This window comes from Mytilus trossulus, chromosome 11, assembly GCF_036588685.1.
Source record: "Mytilus trossulus isolate FHL-02 chromosome 11, PNRI_Mtr1.1.1.hap1, whole genome shotgun sequence".
NCBI classification, from domain to species: domain Eukaryota; kingdom Metazoa; phylum Mollusca; class Bivalvia; order Mytilida; family Mytilidae; genus Mytilus; species Mytilus trossulus.
Window position 1 is genome coordinate 20,953,645 of NC_086383.1, and position 25,086 is coordinate 20,978,730.

General features: G+C 31.4%; 1 protein-coding gene across 1 annotated transcript; it reads left to right on the forward strand.

Moving 5' to 3' along the window:
* The first annotated feature begins 483 nt into the window (after window positions 1-483).
* LOC134690852 (transcription elongation factor B polypeptide 3-like) lies at window positions 484-25,086 on the forward strand. Its single transcript, XM_063550965.1, has 11 exons — window positions 484-623; window positions 5,520-5,576; window positions 6,410-9,100; window positions 10,060-10,153; window positions 10,948-11,034; window positions 11,802-11,855; window positions 14,074-14,171; window positions 18,037-18,138; window positions 18,688-18,766; window positions 19,573-19,728; window positions 20,684-25,086. The coding sequence occupies exons 1-11, from the start codon at window positions 552-554 to the stop codon at window positions 20,749-20,751; spliced, it is 3,558 nt and encodes a 1,185-aa protein (XP_063407035.1). The 5' UTR covers window positions 484-551; the 3' UTR covers window positions 20,752-25,086.

Sequence of the window (25,086 nt, forward strand, 5' to 3'; positions counted from 1 at the left end):
AACTTACCACTCTTCTTAGTTATATTACTCTTAGATCATTTGAAGATCTGTATACTTTTTGGTCATGATTCTAAATTTTATTTCATTGCAGAGTTATTGATTGATTTCGTAAACAAATGGGGATTTTCACAGGGACCACAGGCAGTCGTGTCATATCTCAGAAACTATTTATATGTCTCAGACTCTGATAGTACTATCAAGGATTAGGAAGACTATACAAATCATTGGTACCATACAAATCCTTTTTCAGAGTGACCTAAGTTAGACCTATAAATATAAAATGTTAAAAATAGTATATCAATCAAATTATATATATTATTATGAGATTTAGATAATTATTTTAGCTATTTCATTTCATAAAAAATTGAAGACCCTCATTGAAATATAGTAAAAAGATAACCCAATATTAAAAAAACTCATACCATTACGGTATTTTGTGATAAACAGAAACGGACGAATGGTTGTCCCCTTGTGAGCCCCAAATGGAAACCGGAAGTTGTTAAATTTCTATTTTGACTAGCTCGACAAATATCGACACGAAAACAGATGGGATGGCTGACATAACCAACAAAGTTTTAAAATACAAATCGTATTTAAATGCAAGCAAAAATGATACAGACAAGGTATACATCAATTTACCCGAACCTTTAATGATTGCTGTCAAAAGATCCATATTCTTGAAAGTGACAGACTTTTGATATCGGTTTTAAATTTCCGAGTGCATAAACATGCTAAAAAAAGGTTGTAACCATTTCAACCTTAGAAATAGGAAGTATTTCTTGTAGACATTCATCATCATAACAAGTTATTAAAGCATGGCCTCTTTGTGGAACACAGTCATTTTTATTTCCCTGTTACAGACTTTTTAATAAAGTTCTAAATTACTTGCTTAAGTTGCTTAGGAAATTTATGGGTCCATAAAATAATTGCAGTATCAGCTCCCTTTCGCTTCCAATGCACATTTGATACCTCTGTAACTGTAGACCTTGATTCTTCTTACAAAATCACTTTCTTTCCACTGGGACCTTAACCCAGGATATCTTTAGGCTTTACCGTAGGTGTCTAACAGTAATTTTCAGCTACTGTTAGCGTCATATTGGTTAATTTTACGTTGATTCATCAAAATATATCCTTATTGTGTTTCGTGTGAGGTCTCAAATGATTATCGTTACCGTAATGTTAGGAAAAAATTAAACATGATTCGTTAAAATCATTAAATTTTTTTTTTCTAAAAGAAAGTGTATTTTTTTTAGTGTCATGCACCGTTTTGTGCACCAGCTGTTACAGTTAACATCATTTCAGAAGCATTTTTACCATCATATGTCATGAAGGTACCCCCATTACCAGTGTTCTCCCCAGGCCGTTTTAGTGTCACAGTACCGCGACGCTATATTTTCTTCCTGCGCCGCTATAATAATTTTTGCGACGCTATAATTATTTTCAGGATGTTATTTTTCTCACTTCTATATGGCATGTCCTTAATTTTGAACTTTCATCTTATTACCGTTTACATGGCTTATGATCATAAAAGTATATATCACCTTTAATTCCTTCAAGTCAGACAATAGACAATTAAGAGTGATTGAAAGGTGTTAATTGCCCTTTGGGGGGTAACTGTTTGGATAGGAATACCCCAGGCTGTCACTTGTGACATGATTAATACCATGTGGTCTGCAAGATATTACAGTAGTATTACATTCTTTCTCTTCCTATCACTTTTTGTAAATCGAGATTGACAATTTTTTATATGAGCTAAATAAGTTTTGGTCTTTCTTTTAGAAAGTGATCATAATTGACAACTTTCGAGTTCGATGCATTTCCGTCAAAAACTCTGGTTTTAGTGAACGTCATTTGTGAGTTTAGAGGCGTTATCACTTCCATGCCAATGTTCAGTGAGTGGTTGGAAAATTATAATTCTATGTTGTACGAATAATTGAATTCTCAAAATTGACAATCAGCATTGCTGTCATTAGGGAATTGTCATTAAGTACCTACAGAACAACCATTATTTCTAGTTTATCCTGCACAATCACGATCACTGAGACGCTTGATGAACATAAATAGTGCAGGATTACAGGCCACCCCTCTATCTGGTAAATGACGTCATAAAGGCGTGTATAATTGACAAGTTTTTTCCTGTGACGGATGAACTCAAAAGTGGTGAATTGGCTTTAGTTTATGTTTCATCCATTTAAAACATTAAAAACGCCATATTCATTCCAAATCTCTTGTCAAACATTGTTTATTTTCTTATTAGCTCACCTGGCCCGAAGGGCCAAGTGACTAGTGAGCTTTTCTCATCACTTGGCGTTCGTCGTCCGTCGTCGTTAACTTTTAGAAAAATCTTCTCCTCTGAAACTACTGGGCCAAATGAAACCAAACTTGGCCACAATCATCATTGGGGTATCTAGTTTTAAAAATGTGTGGCGTGACCCGCCAAACAAAACAAGATGGCCCCCATGGCTAAAAATTGAACATAGGGGTAAAATGCAGTTTTTGGCTTATAACTCAAAAACCAAAGCATTTAGAGCAAATCTGTCAAAGGGTGAAATTGTAAATCAGGTCATGATCTATCTGCCCTGAAATTTTCAGATGAATCTGACAACCCGTTGTTGTGTTGCTGCCCCTGAATTGGTAATTTTAGGGAAATTTTGATGTTTTTGGTTATTATCTTGAATATTATTATAGATAGAGATAAACTGTAAACAGCAATAATGTTCAGCGCAAAGTAAGATCTACAAATAAGTCAACATAACCAAAATGGTCAGTTGACCCCTTTAGGAGTTATTGCCCTTTATAGTCAATTTTTAACCATTTTTCGTTAATCTTAGTAATCTTTTACAAAAATCTTCTCCTCTGAAACTACTGGGCCAAATAAAACCAGACTTGGCTGCAATCATTATTGGGGTTTCTAGTTAAAAAAATGTGTTGCGTGACCTGGCCAACCAACCAAGATGGCTGCCATGGCTAAAAATAGAACATAGGGTAAAATGCAGTTTTTTGCTTATAACTCAAAAACCAAACCTTTTAGAGCAAATCTGACAAGTGGTAAAATTGTTTATCTAGGCAAGATCTAACTGCCCTGAAATTTTCAGATGAATCCGACAACCCATGTTGGGTTGCTGCCCCTGAATTGGTAATTTTAGGGAAATTTTTATGTTTTTGGTTATTATCTTGAATATTATTATAGATAGAGATAAACTGTAAACAGCAATAATGTTCAGCAAAGTAAGATCTACAAATAAATCAACATAACCAAAATGGTCAGTTGACCCCTTTAGGAGTTATTGCCCTTTATAGTAAATTTTTAACCATTTTTCGTTAATCTTAGTAATCTTTTACAAAAATCTTCTCCTCTGAAACTTCTGGGCCAAATAAAACCAAACTTGGCCGCAATCATTATTGGGGTTCCTAGTTAAAAAAATGTGTGGCGTGACCTGGCCAACCAACCAAGATGGCTGCCATGGCTAAAAATAGAACATAGGGGTAAAATGCAGTTTTTTGCTTATAACTCAAAAACCAAACCTTTTAGAGCAAATCTGACAAGTGGTAAAATTATATATCTAGGCAAGATCTAACTGCCCTGAAATTTTCAGATGAATCCTACAACCTGTTGTTGGGTTGCTGCCCCTGAATTGGTAATTTTAGGGAAATTTTGCTGTTTTTGGTCATTATCTTGAATATTATTATACATTTTTTTTAGATAGAGATGAACTGTAAACATCATTATTGTTCAGCACAGTAAAATCTACAAATAAATCAACATGAACAAAATTGTCAGTTGACCCCTTTAGGAGTTATTGTCCTTTATAGTCAATTTTTAACAATTTTCCTGAAATTTGTAAATTTTTACTAACATTTTCCACTGAAACTACTGGGCCAAGTTTAATATAGATAGAAATAATTGTTAGCAGCAAGAATCTTCAGTAAAATAAGATGTACAAACACTTCACCATCACAAAAACATAATTTTGTCATGAATCCATCTGCGTCCTTTGTTTAATAATCACATAGACCAAGGTGAGCGACACAGGCTCTTTAGAGCCTCTAGTTTTTCATTGCTATTGGCTGCCATTTAATATTTTAGTGTACAAACTACTGATCGGAACCGGACCAGATACGACAAATATTGACACAAAAAATATTGCTGAATATAGTATTTTATTAACTAAATAAGGACCTATAGCATACAAACAATATAATACATTTTGTAATAAACAAAACCGCATATATTTATCATAATGGAAATAGAGCATTGCCACGATGCGACAAATTACATTGAAAAAATAATATTTTTTTAAGCCAAATGTGATGCTATCCAAAATTTCTGGGGACAACACTGCATTACAACCCTCCAATGTATTACAAGGCAGCTTATATACGGACTGAGCTAAATAAGTCAGCTGTATAAGTCAGCTGTATAGGTCAGCTGTATAAGTCAGCTTACAGTTGACTAAATATTTACCACATTAACTAAGGGATTAATGAACTTTCCTAATTGATTTTCCTCTGAGTTCAGTATTTTTGTGATTTTACTTTTTCCCATCACACTTCATGTCGCATGTGTAATAAAAAAAATGAAAGACATATAAAAAAGAAGATGTGGTATGATTGCCAAAGAGAAAACTCTCCACAAGAGACCAAATGACACAAAAATTAACAACAATGAGCAAAGTCCATCTGCATAGTCTGCTGTAAAAGGCCTGGAATGACAATGTAAAACAATTCAAACGGGAAAACTAATGACCTGATTTATGTACAAAAAATTAACGAAAATATGGAACTCATCAACAAACGACAACCACTGAATTACAGGCTCCTGACTTTGGACAGGCACATACATACAGAATGTCGAGGGGTTAACATGTTAGGTGAATCCCAATTTCCCCCTAAACTGGGACAGTGGTGTAACAGTACAACAAAAGAATGGACTATAAAAAAGGTTTACTCATCAGATCAATACACATACATTATGATTAGAGCCGTGGTGTAGGGGTTAGTGCATCGGACTACAAACACAAAGGTTCCTGTTTCAATCCCTGCTGTGGGGAGAAAATTTTAGGGGCTGAATTTTCAGCTCTCCCTTGACACCATTTGTGAGTATGGGTTAAATTAATTGTACTGAACCTTGAATCAGATTTTTTTTTCATTTAAAACACACTTGAGATGTGTACAACCAAAGATGACTAGCACTAAAGAGGAGACATTTAGTTTGATTTTTAGTTGTTGTACAGTACAGCAGCTTATTTAGCAACTTTTAACACACTTTCAGCCAAATCATTTATAGCAATTCAGAGTTCGCAAAAAGTGGTGGTCCTCAGGATTTTACCACCAAAAATTTGCATAGGACTGACACAATTTTAGTATTTTTTCAATAGAATTAATAGCAAGGTCCCGCAGATTTTCTTCAAGGACCACCACTGCACCAGGGAAAAAATATTTCACGAACTCTGGCAATTTTTTATTAATAAGATAACAATATTCTCAAATTTGATTTGATATACTTTATGTACTTGCAGGTGCTTCATATTGTTAGAAGACTATCAGATCTACCAATAAATGTTGATGTTCTGCAGGTAAGTGACTTCCAGATTAAATTCACATGTAGGTCTCCAGGGATTCTACATTGTTCTTGTTGTGAAGACCAAACATCATCATACATTAAATGTTAAATACTTTTTAACTACATTCATGTAACACATTTAAAATGCTTCACCTTTTGCTCTGAACTGTTGAACATGCTCATTATATTGATGAAAAAAATGCATATTGTATTTGAAACTAAATGATTTGTAGAACAATTAATCTAAGTATTGAAATGTAAATGCAAGGAATTGCTTCTTTGTCTACATATCAACACTCCATTTAGAGGCAACTTTGTTGACCGTGCACTGTTTTTAAAAAGTTACTGAAGATTCATTTATTCTCTAGGGTATCAATTTTTGTGGATCGAGGAAAGCTTGCATTTTTATGGATATTTGTTTTTCCTTGTTTTTCAAAAGTCTGTATAAATTTCTATACAAAATTTTGTTATTTGTTGGACATTGGATCCCCGCAGGTAACCACTAAATCGACGAAAATTTGTATCCAACGAATAATAATGAATTTACAGAATTGTGTGTAACTTATCAGAGGAGTGAAAACAAAGGATTTTTGTCACTAAATGTAAAATATATTTATCCTTTTTTTTGGACAGAAAAGCAGTGTTCTTCCTAGATATTTCATATACAGTAAAAGTAAATTTGAAATACCACCATCTTGTTTCTAAAAATTATAACATCACATCCATCACACAGTCTTTTAGAAAATCAATTTAGATAGCATCACATTAACCTGATGCTAAAAAGCCCTGGGAAATCGCAATATTTCTTATGCAACACATGTAATAATCTGCTGTTATGTTTTAAAGGCAACTGGTATTGGAAAGACTGTCAATGGATTTAGAAAGGAGGATGGTGAAGTGGGCATGTATGCTAAAGCATTGGTCTTTAAATGGAAGATGATGGTTGCTGAAGAAGCTATACGATTGGAGAAGGAAAATGAGGCTGAAGTCAGTGAAGATCAAAATGACCAATCAGAAAGAGGATCAGAGTCACCTGGTAGTAATCATTCCGAACAAAGGTCACCTTCACCTGAGGAAGACCAATCAACTCCCAGATCTCAATCACCTGATAGCAACCAATCAGGAAGTAGATCTCCATCACCTGATAATGAATCTAGTGATGATAGTCATGTGGAAAAAGAAAATCAACAAAGGAAAAATGTTGAGGGTGATAGTAGGTCTAAAAACAACCACTATGATAAAAAAGTAGAAACTAAACATGAAAAGGCTCCTCACAGACATGAGTCATCTAAAGATAGGGATAAAAGACATGAAATACAAAAACACAAATCTAGTAAAAGTGAAAAACATGAGAGTAAGAACGATAAAATATCGGACAAATCTCATAAAGAACACAAGTCATCTCATTCAAGTCATAACTCATCTGATAAAAAACTCTCTAGTGAAAAGGATAAAAAGCACTCTAGTGATTCTGATAAAAAACAGCAAAGTGATAGTAAGTCTGATAAAAAACATTCTCAGGATAAAAATGATGATAAACAACACAGGGAAAAACACAGGGACAAACATACAGAGGAAAAACACAGACATAGTCAGAACAAGAGTAAACATTCTAGTGAAAAAAGTGATATTAAGTCCGACAAGAAAGAAGTTGATAAGAAAGAGAAAAATAGTAGTGATCGCCATAAAAGTAGCAGCAAAGATGACAAAAAATCGGAAAGTAGTCATCGAAGTGAAAGTCACAGAAGTTCCAAGGAAAAAATTGACAGTAAACATTCGGAAAAAGAACACAAAAGTAGAAGTAGTGAGACTACTCACAAAAGTAGCTCTGATAACAAGCACAAAAGTGATTCTGATCATTCTGGTGATAAAGATGTTAAACCCTCAAGTGATAAAGATCGTAAAAGTGAGCAAAGTGTTGCTGATAAAAAACACGGGAGTGGAAGTCACAAGTCTGATAAAAGTAGCAAAGATGAAAATAAACATTCAAGTGAAAAAAGTTCGGATAGAAAACACAGTGAAAGTCACAGAAGTAGTAAGGAGGAAAAGAGTGAAAAACAATCTGTGAATTCAAGTGACAAACATACTCATAGGAGTTTAAGTAGCCATAAAAACAGTAATCATCATGAAAAGGAAAGCAGAAAAGATGAAAAGCATTCAGGGAGTGAAAAAAGTGATAAAAAAGACGAAAAAAATTCTGGGAGTGAAAAAAGTGATAAAAAAAACGAAAAGCATTCTAGTAGTGAAAAAAATTCAAGTGAAAAACATTGTAGTAGTCGTGAATCTAGTAAAGATAATTCTGATAAAAAACACAGCAGTGAGAAAAGTGAACAGGAAAGATCTCATAAATCAAGTGAAAAGAAAGATACAAAGAACAGTTCTGAGAACAATCACAGAAAAGAAAGATCAGAGTCAACTGATAAAAGTAGGTCAGATAAAAAACACTCCAGTTCTAGTAGTGATAAACATCGTTCAGAATCGGAAAGAAAAAGTAAAGACTCAGATAAAAGAGAGAAAGACAACAAGAAGGAGAAGGATGATAAGCACAAACATAGTAGTGATTCTGCTCACAAGCATCGAAGTGAATCAGACAAATCTCATAAACATCGTAGTAGTTCTGATTCTAAAAACAAGGATCGAAGTGAATCTGATAAAAAAGATAAACATTCAAGTCATTCTAGCCGCTCTGATAAACACAAAAAAGATTCAGATGAAAAAGCAAATAAAAATTCAGATAAACACAAGAGCGCAAGTGACATCATGGCAGAACTGGCAAAGAATATAATCTCAAATTGTGAAGAAAAAGTTGAATATTCTCAATCAATGGATTCAGATGGAAATGATTTGACAGAAAGTGAACAAAAACACGAAGAGGAGAATAAGATCAAACCTATGGAAAATTCTTGGGGTATGGATATCAATGATTTGGAAAATGATAATTATTTGGAGGAGAATTTTTCATTTGAAGATATAGAAAAAAGTGTGAAAGAACGGATGAAATATATCGATCATAATGCAAAAAACTATAGTCTTGATGATTTTGATGGTTTTGCTGATTCTTTGTTAGAGAATGGATTAACCGATGGATATGATAGTCCGCTGTTACCTCTACCGTCCTTAAGTAGAAACAAACATAAAAAATCATCGAGGGATACTGATAAATCGGATAGTAAAAAGTGCAAAATTTCAAGTGAAAGCGAAAAACATAAATCTTCAAAATCGCAAAAGATGAGTGGCAAATCAAATAGCTCAGGAAAGTCATTTGATGATACTCTATTGGCAGACAAGAAAAAGAAAGTAAAGAAAAGAGAGGTGGACAGTAAATATACAGAGTTGATATCAAAGTTCAAAATAAAAAAGAAAGGAACAGAAGGGGATAAATCAGCAGGAAGTAAATCTTCAGACAACAAGGGAAGTAAATCTGATATGAAGGGAAGCAACTCTGTAAAGATTAAGCAGGAAAAACCAGACAAATATCAGCATAGTGGAAGTAAAAGAAAATCTGAATCACAGTTGGAAAAGCCAGTTACCAAGCAGGTTGGTATTGTACTGTAGCACATCATGTACATATATATTTTATGAGAAAATTTGGAATACATTGTATATATAGATATATTTGGTAATATAAGAGCATAAAAATTAACTGTATTCAAAATTGATATAACAGCCATCTAACAGTATGGGATGTATGAACACTAGGTAATTATAAGGTTATACATGTCAATGAAACAGCAACCAAACAACACAAACAAATCCAAATGAGGTCAACATGAGATCAATTAAAATATTTTTAAAACAATTTTAATGCCTCATTTAGTCATTAACTGAGTTTACATATAACCTCAGTGGTTCATAGCAGAATTTACTCATAAATTAGGTTTCAGTTTGATAAAAAAAATAATAATGTAAAATAAATTGATGTTTACGTATTAACTTGCAGAATTCCAAAATAGCTCATGATGTACATTACAGACATAGTGGTTCATCTGAGGATCAATCTCTGATGATTTTTCTCAGTTAAATCTAATATTGTTATAAATATGAAGTTAATGTGCAGACAATATGCATACATGAATTTAATATTGATGAATCTACAAAATGTATTAACCAACAGTTTTATAACTTTTATTCCAGAAAAATGGTCTTTCATATAAATGCAGGACTTTTCCCTTATGCATTAAAGGTCGTGAAGGTCATAGGGATCAGATTTGGTAGTTCAAGTGGTCATGCATGACAATATATAGTTCCCAGAGGAAAAAAATCCTAGTATTAAATGAAAATTATTTACCAAAACCAACTATAAACAAAATAAAGCAAACATTTTACCATAACTATACATATATACATGATATATGTAAACCCATGTAATCAAAAATACTTTTCTTGGATTCATATAATTTATAAAAAAAACACTAAAAATATATCAATTGATATAAAAATATTTCCATTATTGACTCCTTTACATGTTTTTTGATTATCATGATTATTATTTTCAGATCAAACTTGAGAGTTTCCCTAGTGGTCTACCAGAACCAATGCCTGACTATAAACCAAAGAAATATATACCACCACCAGAGGAAATTAAAAAAGGTCAGATTTCGTATAGTATTAACCATGTGTTAACATGATTAAGGGTTACATGTATATTGAACATGTTGAACAAATTTGGAAACTATAAATTAATTATAATCTGTTAGACTTGTTTGATATTAATTTTCAAATATTGTGTGGGTAAAGATAATCCACAAATCTAAATGTTTTTAACTTACAAAGCCACAAATATCAAACATTGTCAAATATCCACACAAAAAAATAGCTGAGGGAAATTGGAGCTCACAAGTTATAAATGAATCTACATTCAAGAACCAATTTAATACTGGACTAAATTATCAGATAACACATTAATAATCTCTAAACCAGATGAAGATAACCCTAAGTTCCATTACTGTTATTTAAAATTCATATCAACATCAAAATTTTCATCATCACTGAACTATTTCAGCGGTACAATGTATATGTTTTGTACCAGCTTACTTGTGAATATATTTTACAAGCATAATCTTGAGTGCTTCCATGACATATATATACATGACATGAAAATTAAAATAATCTGTTGTAAATTTATCTATGTTTAATTCATGTAATTGCAGAAACTTAATATGCATGAGACTTGCATGACTTGATTGGATTCTGCATGCATAGTAATCTGGTTATGATAGTTTCACACACTAAAAAAAGAAAGAAACTGACTTCAAATGAAAGAAAAATCCTGTTGTTAACTAAACTGAACATCTGAATAAACTGGAAAAAAATGTGCATGATGCTTAATGAATGGATCTAGGTCAGAATTACTTTTAAACAAGGAAATAATATAATTTTTCTAGGTTCTGTTTTTGACGAGTCTGTGATTGGAACGAAGACTTATGATAGGACGAAGGTGTACTCAGGAAAGAAATCAACTCTAGTTCCAGGTTTGTTTGTACCACTTAGTCTTGATAAAAGTTTAGGGTTAAAACATAAATACGTCAAATTATTTACTTCTGGTTGAAAAATACAACGTCTGTAAATATTTAAAAAATTTAGTTGATTTATGAACTTTTCAAAAAAGACCAAAATTCAACCATTTTGTAATTGATTGTTCAACAAAATCTATCAAAATCATATTCATGTAAATGTAAATGTGCACTTGCATAACGTCTATTTTTATCCAACGCTTAAGCACCTGTACCATGACCAAATCCATACTGTGAAATAAACCCATATATATATATATATATATGTCACATTACAATTACAAAAAATATAAAAATAAAAAGATGATGGCCAATGAGTTTAACAATCCAGTACAAACAAAATGATGTAGCTGTGAACAACATTAACTGTGAGCAAACCAGGGATGGGGTAATCGTAATCGATTGTTATTGATTGTTATTGATTACATTTTTTCCAGTAATTGACAGTAATCTGAAATCGAAGACATTTTCGATTACATGTAATCTTATTTTAATCAATTACAGCAAAAATTATGATGTAATCATCGATTACTTTTCGTTTACATTTCGATTACTTTAGTAAAATAGTTTTATGAAATAACCTATTTTAAATGAAAATATGTATTTAAACTTTATTATATCAAATAGTAAACTATAAAAAGCCCTGACATGGCGAAAAGGAATATCAGTATTTAAATAAAATAACAATATGACTGTTGTTCATGCATTATTTTTTTCTATTACAGAGGTGTACAAACTACAAGATATATGTATGCAGATTCTAATGAACAATATAGAAAGTAAGTAAATACTGCATATGTTACAATTTTATTTTAAATTTTGCTTTGTTGAAAGATACAAGAAAAGTTAAAAATTGCAGGCCAGGGTGTTTTTTTCCGCCCAATTCTGACATTAATTGTCCTACAAAAGACCAATTATTTATTTTTAGCTCACCTGGCCCTTTGGGCCAAGTAAGCTTTTCCCATCACTTTGCGTCCGTTGTCGTTAACTTTTACAAAAATCTTCTCCTCTGAAACCATTTGGCCAAATTAAATAAAACTTGGCCACAATCATCATTGGGGTATCTGGTTTTAAAAATGTGTCTGATGACCCGGCCAACCAACCAAGATGGCGGCCATGGCTAAAAATAGAACATAGGGGTAAAATGCAGTTTTTGGCTTTTTGGTTGCTGCCCCTGAATTGGTAATTTTAAGGAAATTTTGCTGGTTTTGATTATTATCTTGAATAATATTACAGATAGAGATAAACTGTAAACAGTAAGTTAGATTTACAAATAAGTCAACATGACCGAAATGGTTTCCACTGAAGTTAATGGGCCAAGTTCATTATAGATAGAGATAATTGTAAGCAGCAAGAATGTTAAGTAAAGTAAGATGAACAAACACATCACCAACACCAAAACACAATTTTGTCATGAATCCAGCTGCTTCCTCTATTTAATATTCACATAGACCAAGGTGAGCGACACAGGCTCTTTAGAGCCTCTAGTTTTTTTGATCCATCAATTAATGTGTCATATCTTTCACTGAATATATAATTGAAAAAGGATATATATATGCAAATTTAAAAAAGAAAAAATCTTTTTATTATGTTTGAGCTTATGATGGAAAAAAATGCATGCAGTGGTCATGGACCCAACCAGCAAACTAATCCTAGAAATTGTAGTTTTATTTTTATGTCATTCATATTTTTGTTGCTGATAATTTAAACAGTTTTTACATTCTTTTTCCTTAAAAGTAATTAATTATATAACCTTAGTGTTGATAGGATTACAGTTTAGGCAGAAAGACGGTAATTTTTGCTACAATATACATGATAGCTTTTGTATAACCTTTTTGGCTTGATATAGTCTGTAATTTTATGTACGGTATACATTCATGCACATGTCATGCATGTTACAAGTATCAGTTAAATATTGTGAATGTTGAGCCTCTGGATGATAACTGTTGTATGGAACAACACATTTCAAATCAGAAGTTTGGTATTTTATATTACATCATTATGGACAAACATAAGGTTTCTAAAACTGGAAAAATTCTGTCTTTTTCCATTTCTTGACTTTCGTTTTTGTGAACTTTTTATCATTTTTGCAATTCTGAGAATATATAGAAGTTCTTTGCTAATCTTTCATTTAGCATCTTACTAGAAATCAACTTTTAGCTGTTCTATTTGCACTTGAAAAAAGACTGAATTGCCTGAGATACTGCACAAAAATAAAGCAGACTTACAAAAAAAATAAAAAAAATTTACACAGGCAAGTTTTGAATTACTAGGAATTAGATGAGAAATATAGTGTTCATTGCGATACACAAAAACTAAAATCTTGATTATGATTAATATACAGTATGCTAATAAACAATGCACAAAATATAAAATTGTGATTATGATCTAGTCGCCAGCCAAGCAGTATAATTAAACAACACACAAGATCTTGATTACGATACAACAAGTCTTCAACCAATCATTACAAGCTCTGAGTTTGTTAAATTAAGTTTTGAAAAAAGAGTCAAGCTGAACAGTTCAATCATCAATAGCATAGTCACATGGTCTATTAGCTTATTATGTCACCCGATCGACAATGTCAGGTGACATTGTTTAATATGCACATAGACCAAGGTGAGCGACACATGCTCTTTAGAGCCTCTAGTTTTATAACTGCATGAATTTAATTCACATGGTCAAAGAATAGAAAGCATATAAGATCAAGACATTTCAGGATATCAATTATATAACAAAAGCCATCTAGTATGTTTGAATTATATTACTATAGTAATAAGCAATCTGGTATGATTACCATCATGAATTTTTGAAGATAATTTTTTAGCACAGCTGCAGGTCCAAGGATACATAGTTTTTGCAATGCTGAGTCAATCAGTGAGAAATAAATAGAAATGCCAAAAATACTTCAAAACTTCATGGCTTAAGCAATCATTAAAAAATAGTGTTTACAGTTTATTTAACCCTATAACACTTATTGTAATGCATTGTTTATTACAGGTTTAGACTATGTTGGTGGTGTGCCATTCTACATACTGAAGCCTGTCTTAGAGAAGTGTACACCTAATGATTTATACAGACTCGAAGATTGTAACCCTGTAAGTTATCTCCTCTAGAAATATTGTAAGTTATCTCCTCTAGAAATATTGTGAGTTATCTCCCCTATAAATATTGTAAGTTATCTCCCCTATAAATATTGTAAGTTTTCTCCCCTATAAATATTGTAAGTTATCTCCTCTAGGTGGCACGGTAGTATTTGCTTTCCAGAATTTAGGTTGCTCTTTTGTGTACGCTACTTAGGTAAATGTATCTAAACAGTGTGATTGGACAAAAAATACAGTATCAAATGAACATACTTTCCCAAACTGAGTGATGAATCAGGTGTAGAAAAATATGAAATAATTTTATATACAGATGAAAATGAATTTTTGAGAATTTTTTAAAATTTTGCATTCACTGCACCATAAAAGACCTAAAAGTACTAGTGGCCTTAGGATTTTAAAAATAGCAAAAAAGGTAAACGGTCATGGTACATATCCAAATTCATTTCTGAATGGTAAAATGAAAGTACTTCAGTTAACTGTGAATGTAGAATTTTTTGCAGTGTTAGAAAGTGGTGAAAATTCTAAAAAGGCTATCATTATCCCTTATGGCCAGGAAATACTACCGTGCCACCTTAAGGGGGATATATATTTTTACACTAAATCAATAAAGGAACTTTTTTTACCTATGCAATTTGTAAGTTTATCAATACAAAGTTGATTAAGGGCTACTATGATAAAAACAAGCCTTAAATTCTATCCCTGAGAGTAAAAATTGCTGATTCAGCAAATTTTGCCTGATCTGTAGGTAATAATGTAAAAATTTACCTAGAAAGTAGAAATTCATTATTTTTATGTAACTTGCACTACATTTTTAATTATAAATGCTCGCTTTGACTTTTCGCAGTGTCTGACATATGTGCAACCACTGGAATTTGAGACGCGACATTCTTCGGTTGCATGTACATCGTATTATTTTCACCGAAATAAATAAATTGCATAATTTCTTATTTTTTTCAACACAAGTACAGCTATACTAGTTTTCTTGAGGTTTAATTTGTAGTTCTGATGTAACATGACACCAGTTGGTGCTTTAGGGGAACTAGTAAGAGGTTAAGGGGTCCTTACTTATTCATTAAGCTCTCATACTGGTCTGAAATAGAGATAGAAATAGGGGTTTCTTTACATTGACTATACCTTATTTTTGACAAAGAATGTATTTATGATGTTATATCAGCAGGATTAAATGGTTTATTCATTTTCCATGCAAATACCATTAGTTGTTAAGATTTTCTGACAGTGAAAAGCACAATAAAGGCAAATTGATTATGTAAGGGGACATAATTTAACTTAATGCATACATGAGAAATAGACAAACAGTCAACTTAGAAATGTGTTCTAGTACATGTATTGTCAAACAGATTTTGGTATAATAGTTAACTGCAATCTAAAGACTCTTGTTGTATTATTCTCATAATCTGAAAATGTTTGAAGTAATATAAGGCATGCTGTAAAATGTGGAATGGACTTTAATACCAGTTTTCATGATTTGGTGCTAAAACTGTTTCTTTCATTCAGATTAACCATAAACAGAGTTGGCAATCCACTAATTCCTCCTGAATCATCATGTTTGACTTCTGTGTTGATTTGAAACATCATATATTTGGGTTTTGTTCACTCCTTAAGTAAAAATGGTAAGATGAAAAAAAAGTGAAAATCTGCCAGATGGGGTAGGGATGTAATGTTTCATTTTTTTTGGGTAAGAAATGAGTGCAGACTAGTATTCTTTATTGTAATATGTTCCAAAATAAGAAGTCTATGCATCATAGGTGTCATGACTGGTTTCAAGTTTGTTATGTCTTGGTTAAGGTGGCACGGTAGTATTTGCTTTCCAGAATTTAGGTTGCTCTTTTGTGTACCCTACTTAGGTAAATGTATCTAAACAGTGTGATTGGACAAAAAATACAGTATCAAATGAACATACTTTCCCAAACTGAGTGATGAATCAGGTGTAGAAAAATATGAAATAATTTTATATACAGATGAAAATGAATTTTTGAGAATTTTTTAAAATTTTGCATTCACTGCACCATAAAAGACCTATAAGTACTAGTGGCCTTAGGATTTTAAAAATAGCAAAAAAGGTAAACGGTCATGGTACATATCCAAATTCATTTCTGAATGGTAAAATGAAAGTACTTCAGTTAACTGTGAATGTAGAATTTTTTGCAGTGTTAGAAAGTGGTGAAAATTCTAAAAAGGCTATCATTATCCCTTATGGCCAGGAAATACTACCGTGCCACCTTAAGAAATATTGTGAGTTATCTCCCCTATAAATATTGTAAGTTATCTCCCCTATAAATATTGTAAATTATCTCCCCTATAAATATTGACATATGAAAAATGAGTTCTACATATTTTTGTACATTCTGTATTACCGGTATGTAAAAAAAAATTGCCCAGAATGACTTTTATGAAATTGTTAAAGAAGATGTTAGTATGATAGCTAATAATACAACTCCTTACAAGAGACCAAATGACTTAGTTCTCATTCTATGGTAGAGGGGTCTCCTTGGGGGGTTCTGATCCCGTATCCCCCCTACTGTTTTGTAAGATTCCTGTATCCCGCTTACACTATATACGCAAGCAATTCTATTTTTTTTGTCATTTCCCGGGTCCCCCGAGACCCTATTTCCCATTTTCACTACACAATAATTTGACTTTCATGTGTCGTGCTTTCAAAAATTGGCAATCCCCTTTCACGCTTAGACCCCAATGAGACCCACTGGTAGACTAGCTGTCAAAATTGCAGAACTGAGATACTAGTGAAGCTAAACTTTTGTCTTTCCATAAAATTATAAGGCCAAAAAAAAATATATGCCTGTTTCCTGCTTCCAAGGCCAAAAAATCAGGGTCGGTAGGTCGGGATTTCTTTTTTTTTTTTTTTTTTTTTTTGCACTTCCTGTCAGATTTGCAGTCGGTTATATGTCATGTTTGGTTAGGGTCCTGTACCCCTAAATGATTTAATCCCTTTAAAGAAGCTTTAATTGAATAATCCTCCAAGTGCTGACATTTTTAAACTCGCTTATTGTGGCACATTTGTGCTGGGAGCAGCCATTTTTTGTTTGGGCATAGTAAAATACGGATCTGGTTCGGACCGGAAACGATTTTTTTCCGGATTTGAATAAAAAGATTTAGGGTCGGGGGGTTTGAGTTAGGGTCGGTCGGGAAACAGGAAACAGACATATATTTTTTTTTGGCCTAAACATTTGGATTGGCTGCTGATTAACCAACTTTTCATGTCACATTTAGGTTCGTGTAATCTGCATCATATTTCATAATCTATGTTGATTAAAAATGCAAATGACAAAAAATAATATTGTTTGCTTTTACTTTTTGCAAATCATTTTGTGTGTAGAATTGTTGTGTCCTGAATTGTCATTTCCTCTGTTGACGATGAAATATTTATCTCATGGAGGTTAGTTACAAATGCAGTATATACCAATTTCATTTCTTGACATTAAGACAACAAAGAAAGGACATAACATTTGAAGAAAGGTACTGACAAACACCGTAATTAGACTAGGTATAAAAACTTAGTATAAAATAAACCAGCAACCGAATACTGTGGAGTCATTATTATTTGTTGGATACCACTTTTCATGGTTTCATGGAAACAAGTGAAGCATGGATTCAAATGTCCAGCGAATAACATATTTCAATAAGCCATTGTATACAAAGATAGACGAAATCAAATATCCTCAAAACAGTTTACAGCAATCCATGATAAATTGATACCCACGAAATTAAATGAATCCACAGTATTTGATTCTAAAAATAATTTAAGTGTGCATGTTAAAACATTGTATTAACTGCTGAATGTTAACTTGTATAATATGAATAATTGTTTTATAATTTTTAGCATTTCCTTGAAGATTCAGATTATTTATGGAAACAGCATTGTAACAAGGAATTTAGAGGTGTTGATAGAGAAGAAATGGAATCATGGAGGGAATTATACTGGGTACACTCTTTGAATATATTTCACCTGTTAAAAGTAGTAGCACAAATATTCTTTTTTTATATATAAGATTTGTCCATTATCAAACCAATAAAATCAGATTATAATCATTCTTTTTTCAGGATGCCTTTGAAAGTTATAACAATTGGGTCTAAGGGGTTAAGATTTTTCTTTTTTGATCGTTGTGACTCAACCATCTTTCATAAAACATCAAATGCTTTCACAAAAATTTTAAATTGCCTTTCAACTATAAGCACCAAGCAGGGTATCTTTGGATTTTAAATTACTGCAAACCAACATTATTTTGGCTTGTGATTTCTTAAGGGAGTACATTTAAAACTCACATTTCTTATTGAACTACACCTAGTACCGGTAAATTAGAAAATCGTGAAATTAAATATAGCTGTGAAGTGGACTAGAAAAGGTCATGCGTGAAATAAATTGTCTGTAAAAATAAGTTGGTTTACAGTACATATTATTGTCTGAACTATTGATTTGTTATTTGAGCTGAATTTTAAACAGTGAAATATCATTTTGTCAATTTTTTTTCAGAGGAAGTCCGATGAGAGAGAAGAGAAACTAAAAGCTATAAGACAAAGTATTTCTGCTGCTCAGGTCAAGAAAGATCCATGTAAGTAAACTAAGGGAGGTAATCTGTTTATTGCCATGGATATCAATTCGCCATTTCAGAATCAATTGCATTGTGACTGAAACATACATCAAAATAAGTTGATTGGTTTAGGCACAATATAAAGCAATGTCATTGGCCAAAAATCCATTGTTCATACACCAAAAAAACAAGAATAATCATTTTATCCAAAGGCCTTTAGTGACTGAAATGAGGAATTGTGTTTAAATTCTAAAGATAATATGAAGGAAGACATTAGAAAGATTATTTACTCTGTACAATTGTAACTTAAGGTGGTACCCAACACTACAGGGAGATAACTCTGTAATATCAGCTAATCCTTTTAATTACGTTGCATTGTAAAGCTTCTCAATGATAAAAATTAGTGTTTGTCAAATTGCTATATAATCAGTGTAATTTTTCTGATAAAACGCTTGGTTAAATTTTTTTTGAATTTTTTATATTTTTTATGAAAATTAAACGAGCCAAATGTATTTTAGGGAAAGTGTTAGGTACCACCTTAAAGATGATTTAATTTTACATCTCCATGTGCAATTGGCCAGTGTTAGCTTTTCTTGTATGCTGTACAATTAAAAACACCTACTTTGGTTACAGAATAATTTAAAAGAGGATGCTGAACATTAACCCTTGGCGTTGACATGCCAGACAGAATCCCATTGACCCTAGCTGCCCTGGAATCAGGGCCTTTCAGATAATGTTATTTATCACTAAAAAAATAACTTTGTGCTTCTGCTGTTGATTTTGATGTAATATATATATATATTGACAACATTGTGTGTTTATTTCAGTGCGACAGACAAAGTTAGCCTATGTAGATTCAATGGCCAAGCCACCTCGTGAAGTCAGACGACAGCAGCTTAAGTATGGTACCAGTGTTAATGTAACAGGAGAAAGGTTTAGAAAGTTCTCACCAGGAATGATGGATGTTGTCCCATTGGGAAAATGTAAGTATCACATAACTGCAGAGGTTGCAATTTCAGTTTATATGTGAAGTATCACATGGCTGATTAGGATAAACAATAAAATCACATCCTCAGGAATTCACCATTTCAGACTCAAATGCATTCTGGATAACACATACATCGAAGCCCTGTGATAGGCTAACAACTTCTTAAAAAAATTGAGTCAACCAATGACATACGCCTTTTTCAATTTTTGGGTCCGAATAATAAAACCATGGTCCTTTAGATTCTGAAATGGCAAATACATCAGTTCTTTCACAAATTCTACAACTATTCTATGCTTATGATACTGTACATACATAAACTTTTGAATGTATATATATTTTATTGTGATATTGAACGAAGAATAAAACACCCATTTGTGATTCAATTATTTAGAGTTCTCAGTACTATAAATTTAGAAATTAATGCATGCATTTATTATTGGGAATCACAGATTGCATGGTCGAATTGAATCGATTACAGAAAATTTTAAGTAAAATCACTTCACTGAAATTATGAATGAATTATAATACCAAACCTGATATTTTTGCATTTCTTTTCATTAATAAAAACATTCCAACAATTTCTGAATTTACAGTACAAGGGTTAGTTTTAATTATTTTAGGTAAATTCTAAATGTGACACTTTAAAACACATTAAATTTACGAGTCAGATACAGAGCTGTAGTAAAGGCTTCAATTTGGAAATTAGTATGGCGTTGATTATCACTGAACTAGTATATATTTGTTTAGGGGCCAGCTGAAGGACTCCTCAGGGTGTGGGAATTTCTCGCTACATTGAAGACCTGTTGGTGACCTTCTGTTGTTGGTTTTTTTCTTTGGGAGGGCTGTTGTCTCTTTGACACATTCCCCATTTCCATTCTCAATTTTATTCAGTATTAACCATTTAATTGTTGACAAATCAAGAATATATTTTTTTTTTTTATCATTTACAGCTAGACCAGTCTCAAAAGCTCCAATGATGGCAAAAACATTAAATATGATAAAGAAAATTAGAAAGTGAAAACAATCTTGTAATCTACAGAAAACAATCAACAGAGAGAAAAATGGATACAGACAATGTCAGAGATGCTGCTCAAGAAGGCAGCCTGAAAGATTCAGGTGTCTTGGTAACACACAAGATTCCATATCACACCAAAGTTCCTGGTTACTGATTTATGCGAACTCAAGAATGGAGTAAACTTAAACATCTGTATTGCAAAGTCATGGATGAAATAATTTATTGATTTTTTTAAAAGAACATTATTAAATATGTGCTATGATACTGTTCTTAAATGTAAAGTGCTTTATTTTAAGTTTTTAAGTTTTAATTTATTGTAGTGTTATCCAGTTATGTTCCATGAAATACACATCACTTATGTTCTATGAAATACATGTCAATTATGTCCCTTGAGTAAAACACCACACAATAAATCTATGCTTTACACATTGTATATTTAAATGCAATGTTTACAAAAGCTATTTACCCATAATCTTTTTAAATAAAATTTTGCTTCATGTTTTTTACTGCTTTAAATTAACTCATATGTATATATGGTTTAAAACAAAATGTAAACATTGCAAAACAGAAATAATCTATGCATACTTGAAGAGATCCAGTCTTGAATTACATTCCCTAGCACTTACTTTCAGTTTGAAAAAAAAGCTTTAATACATGTGTAGGAATCTGAAAATTTAATTTTTGTTCTGTAAATTGTTAAATTGGGTGGTTGGAAATAATATTTAAATAAGTACAAAAGTTTCCTTTAATGTATGGTTTGTAACAAAGACCTGAAATGCTTATATCACAATTTTGGTAGTTTAAAAAAATATAAATTGGGATATTGTCATTTAATTATGTCTAGATTTAGAGCAAGTCAAACAACAACAATACTTTATTTTAAGAGGGTTACACAGTTAGCTGTATAACTAATCTTCCCTGAGGAAGCCTTAAGTGGGGAGAAGAATTTTAGCAAGTTTTATTTACTACTGTTTGGGATATGAGGGTGTATGTTGCTAGAAAAAAATAGAAAATTCCAAAGCAGTTCCAAGCATGAACCCAAAATAACTTCTTACGTAAGAGCTCCCAAAACAATAAATTATAAAATGTATTTACTGAATATGTACTTTTTAGTTTTTTTTTAGTTTTAGTTTGTTTTGATATATTTTAGTTTTTAAAGTTGCACAAATGAATTTATAGCAACTTCTTTAAAATCTTTATAATGGAAATATTTTATTTTAACGATGATCCTTTGCTAGAATGATTATATTGAAGCATTCTTTTGTTTAAATTATAATATCTCTATTTAGTGAAAATAATTTTTTTTTTGCAATTTGAAATTAGTCTATAAAATGAATTCAGTTCCTTTCATTTATTTGACAACCTAATTTGACTTAGAAAAAGTATGTTTGCTCTTATTTTAAATAAAAAACCTTTTGAAAAAAAAATAAAAATTGATATATATAAATAAAGGAAATAGTAAAATAGTAAAAGGAAGGGTCCTTGTCCATGATTTTGAGATATTAGCCATTAAAAATTTGATGAACATCATTATCTCCAGATTTTGTATACAATTAACATTGGCAACTTTTTATTTCAAAATTTATGAAAAAATAACAATGTTTGTAAGATTTTCAAGTATGGCTTTTAAACTCGACATTCAATAAAATTATGAAAAAAAACCGTTAAACTGGACCCTTGCTGTGTTCACTTTTGGCTACACTTCGGTGCGAAGATATAGATGGAATGGCAGACCCAGAGTTCGCGAAATCTTTTTTCCCCTTGTGGTCCTTGATAAAAATCTGCTGGTCCCGACTATTAATCTATTGAAAAATGCTGTAAGTCCTATGCAAATTTTTGAGGTAAAATCCCTAGGACTGATACTTTTCGCGAACTCTGCGGACCAGTTTAAAGAAAAGTAGGGATAAGAGGGCAAAATCATCTTTGGTATTACATGAGTATAACCAGAAGATTCTGAATATATCTGACAAAAAGTAAAAAACAAGAGGAGCCTTTTGTTCAGTGTTCAAAAATCATTCCATTTCTATATTTACTCTTTAAATTGTGTTGATTGTTGACATTTATTGTGTAATTTCTGCTTTAAAAGGGAAATAACTCAATTATTGTAAAATTTCTGCTTTAAAAGGGAGACAACTAGAGCATGTAAATTTCCTTATTGTTTCAATGGTAGTTGTAATGTTTACACAGTATGAATGAGGGTTTTAGTTTGTTAATTAATAAGAGAAAAAGTTTTAAATGCATAAAGAATAGAGAAAAACAAGACAAAAGTAAAGATTAGAGAAGGTTGGGGTACTTAAATTTAAAGCAAAATGTGCAGAAAATATAAATATTGAAAAATCACCTAAAATATTTGTAAATATAGAAATGAAGGACCCCCATTCAGACCCTTGTGAATAGATATGTTGGAAAATTCACCGTCTTTGAAAAATAGACAAATATCTCTTCTGTCAAGCTCTTAATGAGTGTAGTAATTAATGTAGAGGGGACTGTTAATAATCTGCCGTCAGACTTTTAAATGTTTTAAAATTTGGTTAATTCTTAAAATGAATTATTAGCAGCAGTCCAGATTTTTCAATTAAAGGAATCAGATACATTTTGTAGTTTCATACTGTTTGAAGAAGGGGGATAATTCAGTTTAATTTACTTAATTAAAAGATTCAAGAGTTTTAGGAATGTACCCATTTTCTTACATTACATTTGTGATCTTTATTTGTAAAATGATTTATTACTGGGTAAATGCCAAGTATACAAAAAATTATATTCCTTGTTTAAGAACAGACATAAGTAGATTTACATTTGAGGATTTTTCAAAGTTCTTTCACTGGAACAAATTTTTCTTTGACTTTGTGCTTGTTTTATGCTTTTATTTTTTGTAAAGCATATATGGTTTTATGTGAATTAGTTTTATAATTATTATATTTACTGTAAATTCAGAAATTATTGCAAAAAATGCGACAGAGTTGTAAATGCAATAACTTAAACTCATACTTTGAAATATTTTATATGAATTAAACAGGATTTTTCTCAAAATCGTAAAAATTAAAATTGCATTTTAGTCTAAACTGACAAAATTGCAATAATAAATGCAGGCAATTATTTCTGAATTTACAGTACTCAATTAAATTGAAAGTTTTCATCAATTTGTTTATATATAAATTCTAAAAAATGTATACAAGTTTTTCATTGCATGAAATTCTTATACATCTTTGATTTGAAAAGTCAAGCTATGTTAACTTAAAATCTATGTTTTAATTATTCATAGAACTAATGACTGTTTTATTAAAACATGATGGTTATATATCCACGATTTTATACATGAATACAATGGGTTAACAATGTCAGATAGCATCATATGTTGCTTATAGGCCTAAGAGAGACCACCGATAGGTTGATTGAATTTAAAGGTTGTGTTTTTTCCACCGAATCATTGAGTATATTCTGCATTTTTGATCAATCTCCAGACCAGCAGATTCATCATACCAGATACCCCATTTTATTTATCAACTCCTTGTAATTAAAATTTCTAAAATTCTCCCCAAGTTTCATATCTGAATTTAAAAAGAAGTCTGAAGTTTAACTTAAACAATTAACTGAGTTCAGTATACTTAGGAATTTGTCAATCATCACTTTTTTGTTGAAAAAGTACTTAAAATTAGTTTAGAAAAATATAAACTTTCAATATTATTTTTCCAATTCCCCATTAATTTGTACAGTTGTTATGATGTACTTAATTCTTGTTAACCTCCATATTTTGTCATCATTGAGTGGGTAGGAATTGCTTCGTGCTGTACTATCTCAAGTTCTTTAAGAAAGAATTTTTGCCTTGAACATTACCTGACAGCAATGACATTTTTGAAAAAAAGATAAACAACTACATTTGTTTTCAGGAATGCATTTATTGGTTTATATCAAGGTATTTACAACAGAATGTTATCTTATTGTCAGCAGTTTTATATACAAATTAATAAATTGTACTAAAAATGTAATTTTTTTGGAAAAGTTCATCAAGGGTGATCAATTTGTGATGTATTTTAAACATGTTATTTATTTTGGTTTATTTGAAGCGAATGGTGCTAATAATTAATTAATGGCTTACAAGTTATGTACAGATCATACATGTATGTAAATACAAGAATTGTAAATATTGACTATTTATTCCAAAGAGGATTGTTCCTGTATGAGAAACAATATGGATTATCAACCTGCAATAAAGGGAGATAACTTTTAATTTGCTATGACAGGGAGATAACCTACTGTTTATCATTGTACATTGTGATGAAATTTTGTGTTTTGTGATAAAATATTTTGTTGTTGTTACTGATTAAATGTGGGCTTGGA

Bases quoted from the DNA above. Each gene is read 5' to 3' on its own strand.
- LOC134690852 (XM_063550965.1), top strand. From the start codon at position 552: ATGGCTGACATAACCAACAAAGTTTTAAAATACAAATCGTATTTAAAT. The intron at 11,035-11,801 runs GTTTGTTTGTAC...TTTCTATTACAG, and splicing joins GAAATCAACTCTAGTTCCAG to AGGTGTACAAACTACAAGAT. The intron at 18,139-18,687 runs GTACACTCTTTG...ATTTTTTTTCAG, and splicing joins CATGGAGGGAATTATACTGG to AGGAAGTCCGATGAGAGAGA.